The 12,136-nt window shown below is 35.4% G+C and overlaps 1 protein-coding gene across 2 annotated transcripts in view; it reads left to right on the top strand.

Moving 5' to 3' along the window:
• The window catches only part of SPTA1 (spectrin alpha, erythrocytic 1), a 112,483-nt gene that overhangs the window by 61,208 nt on the left and 39,139 nt on the right, over nt 1–12,136 (top strand). For both annotated transcript variants that reach the window (XM_074262250.1, XM_074262251.1), the window contains exons 35-39: nt 203–307; nt 2,480–2,688; nt 5,862–5,982; nt 6,669–6,790; nt 7,176–7,308. In XM_074262250.1, coding sequence (XP_074118351.1) covers nt 203–307; nt 2,480–2,688; nt 5,862–5,982; nt 6,669–6,790; nt 7,176–7,308 — 690 coding nt within the window. The remainder of the gene's footprint in view (nt 1–202; nt 308–2,479; nt 2,689–5,861; nt 5,983–6,668; nt 6,791–7,175; nt 7,309–12,136) is intronic.

The raw sequence follows: 12,136 nt of genomic DNA, 5'->3' as shown, positions 1-12,136 counted from the left end.
TAACCAAATAACAGCTTTTCTCTTTACTATTCTCACTCTTGGTCTCAGTCTCTCTGTTTCTCTCTCTCTCTCTCTCTCTCTCTCTCTCTCTCTCTCTCTCTCTCTCTCTCTCTCTCTCTCTCTCTCTGTCTCTCTCTCTCTCTCTCTCTCCTTTTCACTCTCCCCTTATTTGTTTACTTATTTATTTGTTTATTTATTTAAGGCAGAGACCTTGCTGGCAATGAAAGACCAAGCCAGGGACTTGGCTTCAGCAGCCAACTTACTTAAGAAGCATCAACTGCTGGAAACAGAGATGTCAGCTCGTGAGGTAAGTGACAGCTGAAACTCCTTTTCCTTACCCAGATTGGGGGTGTTTTTGACTTTTTTTCCTAGTCAGGCAGTATTATAGAAAGTCTCTTAACTAATGAACACCAATGAATAAACTGTTTTTCTGGTCCTAAACTTTAGCTGCAAAGCTGTTGTAAAACAGAAAGGACCTTGAATTTGGAATGTTTTTTTAAAAATCCTGGCTTCAATAGGAAACCATTGTCACATTACTATTGTGTGATAATAGGTGAGGTGTGGACCATTATTGGTTGTATGCTCATGATGAAGTAACAGAATGATAGTTATAAATGAAAGGATCCTTAAAGACCACTGAGTCCAAATTCCTTATTTTGCAGATGAGGAAACTGAAGCACAGAGTAGTTTAGAAGTGAATTGCCCAGGATCATAGAACTAGGAAGTGTCCAAAGAAGAATGGATTCAATTCTTCCTAATTCTAAGTCATGTACATTCCATTTCTCTAATCTTTATTCCATTTGTAAGGTGAAGAGTAATATTTGCATTACCCATACACTGTCTCTTAAAAGGCAATGTAAATATGACTGGTACAGTTCTGAGACCCTGTCATTTCTGAACTGCCACAGAGAGTGTGTGGGGTAGCATGAGGACTTATTTATGTAAGTTACAAGACTGTAATAATTGTGATTATTATTCTAATATACAATATAATTGTATTATATGGTATAATTGTTGCAGTAACAATTGTTACTATATAATACGCTTACAATTGTTACTATAATTATGATTCACAGTTTTAAGTCCATTGAGATGTGAGGTTGCTTTCCTCTGAACAATCCTGTGCGATATGCAGTAGAAGTAGTAACATTTATTATTAGAAGAGCTAGATGATAGAATGGATAGAGTTCTACATCTCAAGACAAGAATACCTCTTGGAGAACAAAAATTAATTTTTTTTCACCTTCCTTTTTATTTTTAGCGTTTGGCATGTAGCAGGCACTTAATAAGTGTCTGTTGACTAATTGATGTAACCTCTTTGTGGATCAGTTTTCTCATCTGTTAAATGGAAACAGTTTCTAAGTCTCTGTCACATGTGGATCAAATAAGATGATGTATAAAGTGTTTTGTTATTCTTAAAAATCTATATAACTGCTATTGCATCAATTTTATCTATGTGAAAATTGTGGCTCTGAGGGGTTAAATAATGTATATAAAATCAAATGTTAGTTTCTTTTTGTTAGAAGTAGAGGACATCTCTGTCCAGTAGGACTATTAAATCTGCAGGAGGTCAGAGGTGCTGGAATTGGTTGTGGTTCGTGTAATTTAAATATTTATACCCTAGAAAATGCCCCAAAATTATTTTTTTTGTTAATTGTTTAGACTTTTTTAAAAAATGATTTTAAATTATGGAATAAAACAAGCACTTCCATAACAGGACAACAAAAAAAGATGATTGCATATGAAATTGCAAATCTGCTACATACCACTTGCTATTCCCTTCAAAATATATAACAAATTATTATGCATATTCTTTAGAACTCAACTTCAAAAACACCATTAGTGTGTATGATTTGCAAGAATTGTTGCTTACTTTATGCTGAGGATTTTACTGGTTTTAGGGAAGGACTACACAAAAGATAGTAAATGTGGTACATTCTCTCATCCCTAGAAAATTATAAACTAGTTGAAAGAGAGAGGACACAGGAAAAAATTAAATACAAGTAAAGATGGCATATAGTTGAATTGAAAATTGTATGGTGCATGTCTATTTTGTAATTATATTTTCTTCTCCTTGATTTTTTTTCTTCAGCTTGAACCAAAGAGGTTATTACATATGTGTATATATACACATATGTATATATGTGTAGATACAAATTTTTATATTATATTTATATTATATATATACATATATTTAATGGGATATATGTGTATATATATATAAAATACATATTTACAGGATATATATATATGTGTATATATATATATATATATATATAATATGTTTACAGAAGGTATACACACACACACACACACACACACACACACACACACACATATATATATATATATATATATATATATATATATATATATATATATATATATATATATATATGTAAACAAAGCTGACATAAGGGAGACTGGGAACATAAGAGATCCATGGCTATGCTCATGTGGAACCCATTCTGGTTTACAGGACTTTCTTAAGGATTTGAATGAGTTGGCCACTCACCTGATTGACAGTGGAGCTTTCAATGCTGATGAAATCAAGGAGAAACTGGAGAGTATTAATAACCGATTCCTGAATGTTCAAAATCTGGCTGCTGCACATCACAAAAAGCTCAAGGAGGCCCATGCCCTTTTCCAGTTCTTCCAGGACCTGGATGATGAAGAATCCTGGATCAAGTATGTTCTCTAACATTTTTTGGCTGCCAAAGAGTGCTGTGAGTCCACTCCCCCTAACTGTCTATCCTTTAATCCAGGAGCTCTTGAGCTTTTGTATATATATATATATATATATATATATATATATATATATATATATATATATATATATATATATATATACACACAAAATATATATACATGTACAAATATACACACATATATACCTATACATGTATATAATCTATATTCTGCTTATCTTCATACACACACATACACACATATATATGGTGTATAATATATAATAATGTATGGGATGCACTGCTAGACCCCCTTTATCCAAACTGACTACTCAGAGGTGTCTCCAGATATAAACAGAAAGCTTTTATTTGGTTCTTGCAAGAAGCAGGCCAGCACACTCACTAGGCAGTCTAGTAGGATGTGGTCCAGTGCAGAAGCAGAAGCTAGATTATATAGCCAAAAAACACAATTCCTCCCTTATTCTGTTGACTTTTAAATTCATTGGTTGAACTGTTGGCCAATGTACAACAATGTCTCCTTTTTTGGCTGAATAACCTGAAAATTAGACCTAGAGTCTGATCTATTTTACTCTGTAGAGTCTTTGAAATCTTCACTTGTCCTATTCAATTATATGAGCATATATATATACATTTGTGAATATATGTGCATGTTATACATCGTATCATTATAGTTACTATGTAATATATACATAATATGTATTATGCACACATATCTTGGAATTTACTAGCTTGAATTATTTTTTAAGGAACAGACTTAAAGCAAAAGTAATCTGATTCTAATTGGCCACCAATTGGTCCTAAGCCAAGCCCTATTTGTCATTGTTTGGGTCCTGATTGACTCAGATTGAATGCAAATAGCAATCACTTCTGCTTTGGCCAAAGACCATGAGGGTCTTTCTCTCTCAGATTCATTCTCTCATTTATTTATTTATTTAGATTTTTTGGGACTAGGCTAAATAGGAGATTCTTTGCCTCAACTGCAATCTAATTTTAATCACTGTATGGGTATACCTCAGTCAAACTAAGTCCTGTTGAAGACCTTACCTTAAAAAGGTCTGTCATTTTATCCAGGGCCATCTCCTGTTCTCCTGATCTATGACTGGCCACTGGATCCAGATGTCTCTGGAGGGGAAAGTGAGGCAGGTGACCTTGCACAGCCCTCCCTCACTTAAATCTAACTCACTTGCATCTCATGGCATCATCTCCCTGATTTCATGGTCCTCTTTGAGAACGAAGGACAAACAACAACATACATGTATCTAAACACATTTATGCAAATATACAACATATGAAAATTCAGTCTCTATGTTTATAAAATATATGTATATGATTGTATGCACATATAAACATCCAAATTCACATATACATCATATATGTGTGTATATTTCAGTTGTTTCAATATATCTGATATTTTGTGATCCCATTTGGAGTTTTGTTGGCAGAGATACTGGAATGCCTTATCATTTCCTTCTCCAACTCATTTAATAGATTTGGCACTGAGGTAAACAGGGAATAGGATTAAATGACTTGGTCAGGATCACACAGCCAGTTTCCCAGGCTGTATTTGACCTAAGAAAGAGAAGCCTTCCTCACACCAGGTCCTATCCTCTATCTACTATGTCACCTAATTGTCATAGATAAGATTGATTACATATACATATATGCATATATATGTGTATGTGGGTATGAATGTGATGTGGTTTGAGCAGCAACATGAAGTAGATGATATAAACACCAGATGATGGGAAGCACCAAAAGTTAGAGTTTGGTCATGTAAAGAATTCATAATGGCTATTGTCTTTGGCAAAAGGTAGATTTATATGGAGGAATGGATGATAGACAAAAATGAAGAAATATAATAAATAACAGAAATGATAAATATGAAAAAGTTGGAAGAGCATATGAAAGACAAGTTCTTCAGTGGAATTCACACTTATTCAGTGGAAAGGAAACACCCCATTGGATCATGTCCTCAGCTAGCAGGCTAAATTCTGAAAAGGAATTAGCACCCTAAAAGAGTTAGTTAGCTATAAGGAGGAAAACTGGGATTGGGAAGCATAGTAGAGTTAGGAAAGATACCGCGTGGCATGGGAGAAGGGGAAAGGGAAAGCCACAATGAGGCACAGTGCTGTGGTGGACTGACCCAAAGGAAGGCACCAGCCATAGGTGGATTTTATAGGGAAAATTAAGCCTCAGGGACATGAGTGGGATTTCTGGCAGGGCTTGGCAACATGAGTCTGCTCAAAACCTCTACAAAGAATGAATCTCAGGGATTTAATATAACTTGGATTTCAGACTGGACATCTTCCCCAGAGGGTGTGACCATGGAGCTAAGCTGATTTCTGTCAATAACTTTCCCCTGCATGTCTCAGGGATCAATACTTTACTTTCTCTCTGTCCAACACACCATTTGGGACTTCATCATGTGTTTGTGTATATATGTATGTAAACACACACACACACACACAGACATAGACACATGAAAGGTAACTGAAAACAAAGATGAAATTTTTTTCTCCTCCCATCTAAGTTCTCACACTCAAGGTTAATAATAAGTTTCAAATCCCTATCATTGATTGCCACAATAAGGTATCTTGTAAGAAGAAACTCTCTCTTTCCTAGATGGCATCTCTTACTCAAGGTCGTTTAATTTACATATTATAACTCAGGCCAATCTATTTTTTCCTTCATGTCTCTGTTCACTCTCCTCTCCCTTTCCCTCCTGTCTTCCCCCCCTCCCCTCTTCCCTTCTCCACCCAACCCTCCCCAATGCCTCACAAATCCTTATTAAAAAATTTTTGTCAGAATTTCCAGGCTGTTTAGAAAAGAAGTGACAGATATTCTTGTCCTTGGAAGAGGAGGGGAAGCATAAATGGGCAAGAAAAAAGAGGTTAATAGGAAAGGTGATTAGCAAAGCTTTGAACACCCTAGGGGGCAGTGGGCAAATTAGTAAATGGAATAAAACTGTTGACAGAAGTCTGAAAAGGTCATCATCAGAGGTTGTTCCAACTGACAGCAAACAACTGTTTGGATACTTGTAACCTAAATGTCCATTGGTTCCCAAAACTTTCCCTTCACTTCTTCCCTTTGAGAGTCAGGGTTCTGCTATAACATGAAACGTCTCAGCTCTGGGTTTCCATTGTGTGTCCTCAGGGAAAAGCTGCTACGAGTGAACTCCAAGGACTATGGAAGGGACCTTCCTGGTGTGCAGAACCTACAAAGAAAACATAAACGTCTGGAGGGGGAATTGGATGCCCATGAACCAGCCATTCAGGTAGTGTTCAACCAGAGGTGTTCAGGTAAATGTTTAAGATTCAGTTCTCTGGAATAAAAATGACATAGTATGACAAAAGTATGCACGATATACTTTTAAATTTAATCTGCATTATTAACATTTTCTTCATCACTTTCTTAAGGCTACACAATCAGCAGTACACTAAATCTATCCCTGATTTATATATTTGCCCTTTTCTAAAGTTAAGATGCTGATACTGAAAATATAACAATTGAATATCTTGAGCTGGCTTCAAAACATTCCTGGGAAAATTGTCTTTCTGGCACCACTATCTTATTTAATTATTGATATCTTGACCTTAATAACAATATATTTGCTATATTTAGAGTAGAGCTGAAAAGAACCAGGAAAAAAAAAAACTACCTATACATGGCTATAGTGGGAAGGAAGGGGCTCTTTGCTCTACTTTGCTCTTCATTAAGATATTAATGAATGATTTGAAAAAATACCTACAACATCTGGTCAATGTAGATACCACTAATGACTTCCCCTTTTTCCAATATTCCTAAAATGTTTCTAAAAACTGAGGGGCATATGAGGGAAGAAGTCTGGAAACAGAGTAATAGAGGGCTATATGGCTGAGATGGGAAATGACTCCAAAGTCATACAATGGTATATAGATCATTCTAGAACTGCCTCAATGTAAGAAGTTATTTATGATACAGGGAGTGCTGGAGACTGCAGAAAAACTGGGTGACAGCGATGCTGTGGGCCGAGAAGAGATCCAGGAGAGGCTGGCTCAGCTGGTACAACACTGGAATGAGCTGAAGGAGTTGGCCAACACTCGGTGAGTGCCAGATGTTAGACTGATTTCTTTCCAGGAGCTAGAGGATAAGGGTAGCAATGATTAGCATATCTTCTTGAGGCCTTTGTATCATATGGGAAACTCAAATGAACATTTGTTTGTCTCTGTGTTCTTATCTCTCAAGCTCTGTCTCTATTTTTATCTCTGTTTCTGTCTCTATTTCTCTATGCCCACCTCACCCAACTTTATTCTGCCTGCTCCCATTCCACAGGAACATTTAAGAGGTCCCCAGCTTGATTGACCTGTAACATTGTTGCATCCTGTTTGGTGCTATGAACAAACTATCTTGTCAAGTTTAGCTCATCTTGTGGTCCCCAATCCTTGATTGACTCCATCTGATTCTTGTGTTTGCCCTAAAACCTTACAGAGGGCTCCGACTAGATGAGTCCCAGAACTATCTGCAGTTCATGGAGAATGCTGAGGAAGAAGAAGCATGGATCAATGAGAAGACAGCTCTTGTTGCCCAAGGGGACACAGGAGACATATTACCTGCCACACAGGTGAGAAGTACATCGAATGGATCTCATTTTCTCCTAGTTCCCTGTTGTGTTTATAGAGTATGCTGTTTCTTAGATACTATGCTATCTTTCATGTTATTTTATTACTTCCATCAAATGATTGGCAGGGACAGAAAGGGATTAGTACCTAGAAAACAAAATGAGGAGCCTCAGAAATGAATCAATCAAACCTCCTCATCTTATAGATAAAAAAACTGAGACCTTGAGGAGGAAAATGGCTTTTTTATGATTGTACATCTAGTAAATGGAAGAGCCAGAACCAAAATCCATGTCTCTTGACTTGTAGTCTAGAGTTTTTCCTAAGTGCAATGCTGCCATCTTGGATAGGAAGGTATGGGATATTTTTTACAGAGCAGGGAAGGAGGGAATACTGATATTCTGAGGGGCCAAGGGAATTTCTCTAACTTTCGCAAGCAAAAAAGAGTGAAAAAGAATTAAAATCCAAACTTTGTCTTTGGGGTTCTCTCTGTGAAGAGAATATATCAGGGAATCTAGAAAGCTCAGTTTTGTTAAAACGATAAAGGACTCTTTTTATAAGGACAGATTTATTTAGAGGCACAAACAAAACTTGACCCAAACTCAGTACACCCATTTTCTTGAGGTAATCTTCCTACTATGTAGGACTACTATGTTAGTTACTCTTAAGGAAATATTATTTCTGTAGATGGAATTTCTAGAATTGTTGTTTCCAGGAATATGTAATTTCCTATTTGATCGATTCAGCTTTAGATTCCTCTAAAAAATGTCATTACATTACTAGGGGTGCGTGTAAACTAATGATTTACTTTTGACAATTTCCAAGTGCTGATCAGAGAACTTATAGATTATAGTACCCAACATAATCAATTATTTTTCTATGTTTAAAATGTTATTAAAATAGTCAATTATATCACTAATCTTATTTCTTATTGCTCAATGGGAGATACCCTCCCATATTTATATAGCATTTCCTCACAACAGGTTGCTGCTTGCCCATATTCACATAGCTAATAAATGTCTGAGAGAATTTTCATTGTCTAGGTCACACTGCCTCTCAGTTTAGAGCAAGATAAAACAAAAATAAAAAGAAAACCACTGAAATACAGTCAAATATTTTCTCAGAAATGTTTAATTATTTGTTAAATCATTACTATTCTCTCTGAAGCCATGTAAAATGATAAACTTTGATTTTTTTTTAAATCATAAATTTTCAAGGTCACATATTGCTTTTGCTTCAGAATAGTGAGATTTCAGAGCATCTAAATATCAAAAACCTTTCCAGATCTCTTCCACACACACTTTTCAAGGACATCATTTAATTACTTGCTTAGCCCTTATCAACAAAAAGGCATTGATTTGCCATTCAAGTAGAAAATAAACTCCCTGAGGTCAGGAACTATTTTATTTTTATCTTTGCATCTCCAAGTCCTGATTTAAGGCCATGCTCATTGTAAGCACTTAGTAAATATTTATTGATTTCTTTAAACAATCCTAATTTGTCCTTCAGCTGATCTAAAGACTCAGTGCAACTCTGTACCCTATTTCATAAAGAAAATTTGGCTTTCTGCATTCTGAATCCTTTAATTCACATAAATTTTCTTAAACTCTAAGTGAGAGATTATGACTACTACTCATATTTCCATTGTAAATCCTGTGACAATCCTTTTGCAGTCATAATATAATTTTCTTCATCTTTGGCATTATCCTACTCAGCATCCCATCTTTCAAAATCCAGAGTTTGTATAAGAGACTATTTACTTACATCTGTGAATACATTGTTTAAGTTTCCTTAACTTTTTCAAGCTTCCATCCTCTTATAAATTTGCTTTTCTCTGTGAGGGGCCAGACTCTCCCCTCAGAATATGTAAATAAGGAACTCACTTAAAATATTTAAAGAGAACAAAATAGATTTTAAATAAAAATATGCCTGAACTGTTTATAGAGTTTTGTCATTCTTCAGTTTTGTTTCACTTTTTGTGACCTTATTTGGGGTTTTCTTGGCAAAGATACCACAGTTGTTTGCCATATCCTTCTCCAGCTCATTTTATATGTGAGAAAACTGAGGCAAACAGTATTAAGTGACTTGTCCACTGTCACAAAGTAGTATCTGAAACCAGATTTTAATTAAGGAAGATGAATTTTCCTGATTCCAGACCTGACACTCTGTGCATTATGGTGCCACTCAGTGTTCATGTTTATAGAGTTTGTATCAAGTAGAGTGAAAAGATACTTCAAGAGCTAACATTTCTTCCCCTTTTTGTCACCAACTCATTTTGTGACTAATAAATCATTTCATTTCTTCCTCAGTTTCTTTTTCTGTAAAAGAAGCATTTTTGTCAGAGGCAGGGATACTCAAACTTTATTAAAGAGCCGAATCCCTCTTCTCCCCACCTGTTTTGATAGATCTATGAGCTAAGAATGGTCTTTTAATTTTTAAATAAAATAAAACTTTATTTAAATGGTAGAAAAAATTAAGTCATGGGCTATATGAGCTAGAGTCTGCCAGTCTTTGGACTGCAGGATTATTAAATTTCCTTTCAATCTTAACCCTATATTATTCTGGCAACTCAGTGAAAGGTATGAAGTTCATTTAGATGAAAAAATTGCACAGGAAAGTGGATAGAACCTTGCATTTGGAGTCAGGAAGATCCAAATTCAAATTCTGCCTCAGAGATTTAGCTGTGTTAATGGAGCAAGATACTGAAACCTGTCCATATCTCATTTTGCTCATCTATAAAATGAAAAGTTGCAATGAATGAATTCTAAGATCCATCCGTGGTCTAAATCTACGAGCCACTTAGTTTATTTATTTTAATACACTTTGTTTTATGAATCATGTTGGGAGAGAGAAATCAAAACAAAAGGGAAAAACCATGGGAGAGAGAAAAAAAAAAAACAGAAAAAAAGAAGTAAACATAGCATGTATTGATTTACATTCAGTCTCCTTAGTGCTTTTTCTGGAGGCAGGTGGCATTTTTCTGTCTAAAGTCTATTGGGATTGCTTTGGATCACTGAACAATTAAGAAGAACAAAGTCTTTTATAGTTGATCATTACACATTCTTGGTGTTATTATGTATAATATATTTCTGGTTCTGCTTGTTTCGCTCAGCATAAGTTCATATAAATCTTTCCAGGCCTTTCTAAAATCAGCTTTCTCATCATTTTTTATAGAACAATAATATTCCATTACCTTCATATACCACATTTATTCAGCCATTCCCCACTTCTTTGTTACCACAAAATGAGCTATAAGCCACTTAATACATATAATCAAGTGTCCCAGGTCTTAGAAATTGAAAAAAGAAAGTACTAGGAATTTTACAAGAAGCTTAGCTCAGATCCTTACTTACAGTTTAGGGATCCCAGATTCTGTTTTTTGTGGTATATGTTATGGTACATGTTGAATCATATAGAACTCTTTATGATCTCATATGACAAAGATAATGGAGTGGCTTGGCATTTCCTTTTCCAATTTCTTTTACAGATGAAGACCTGAGGCAAACAAGGTTAAGTGACTTGCCCAGGTCAGTGTCTGAAGCCAGATTTGAATTTATGAAGAAGAGCCTTTCTGACTTTAGGCCCAACACTCTACACCATGCCATCTAACTGCTCTTCTTAAACTTTTTCCATTCATGACCCCTTTTTGCCCAATAAATTTTTTTTTTTTAATTTTTTTTATTATATATATATATATATTTTATAATATTATCCCTTGTATTCATTTTTCCAAATTATCCCCCCCTCCCTTATTCCCTCCCCCCGACGACAGGCAATACCATACATTTTACATGTGTTACAATATAGTCTAAGTACAATACATGTGTGTGAATATCATTTTCTTGTTGCACAATAAACATTAGAATCCGAAGGTACATGCAACTTGGGCAGACAGATATTAGTGCTAACAATTTACATTCCCCTCCCAGTGTTTCTTCTCTGGGTGTATCTACCTCTGTCCATCATTGATCAACTGGAAGTGAGTTGGATCTTCTTTATGTTGAAGATTTCCACTTCCATCAGAATACATCCTCATACAGTATCGTTGTTGAAGTATACAGTGATCTTCTGGTTCTGCTCATTTCACTCAGCATCAGTTGATTTAAGTCTCTCCAACCCTCTCTGTATTCCTCCTGCTGGTCATTTCTTACTGAGCAATAATATTCCATAACTTTCATATACCACAATTTACCCAACCATTCTCCAACTGATGGACATCCATTCATCTTCCAGTTTCTAGCTACAACAAAAAGAGCTGCCACAAACATTTTGGCACATATATGTCTCTTTCCGCTCTTTAGTATTTCTTTGGGATATAATCCCAATAGTAGCGCTGCTGGGTCAAAGGGTATGCACAGTTTGATAACTTTTTGGGCATAATTCCAGATTGCTCTCCAGAATGGCTGGATTCTTTCACAACTCCACCAGCAATGTATTAGTGTCCCAATTTCCCCACATCCCCTCCAACATTTGTCATTATTTGTTCCTGTCATCTTAGCCAATCTGACAGGTGTGTAGTGGTATCTCAGAGTGGTCTTAATTTGCATTTCTCTGATCAGTAGTGATTTGGAACACTCTTTCATGTGAGTGGATATAGTTTCAATTTCTTCCTCTGAGAATTGTCTGTTCATATCCTTTGACCATTTATCAATTGGAGAATGGTTTGGTTTCTTATAAATTATGGTCAGTTCTCTATATATTTTGGAAATGAGACCTTTGTCAGAACCTTTGTTTTTAAAAATATTTTCCCAATTTGTTACTTCCCTTCTAATCTTGTTTGCATTAGTATTATTTGTACAGAAACTTTTTAGTTTGATGTAATCAAAATCTTCT

Source organism: Sminthopsis crassicaudata, chromosome 4 (assembly GCF_048593235.1).
Source record: "Sminthopsis crassicaudata isolate SCR6 chromosome 4, ASM4859323v1, whole genome shotgun sequence".
Taxonomy (NCBI): Eukaryota; Metazoa; Chordata; class Mammalia; order Dasyuromorphia; family Dasyuridae; genus Sminthopsis; species Sminthopsis crassicaudata.
The sequence above is the reverse complement of the archived record's forward strand: the minus strand, read 5'-3'. Positions and strand labels throughout refer to the sequence as shown.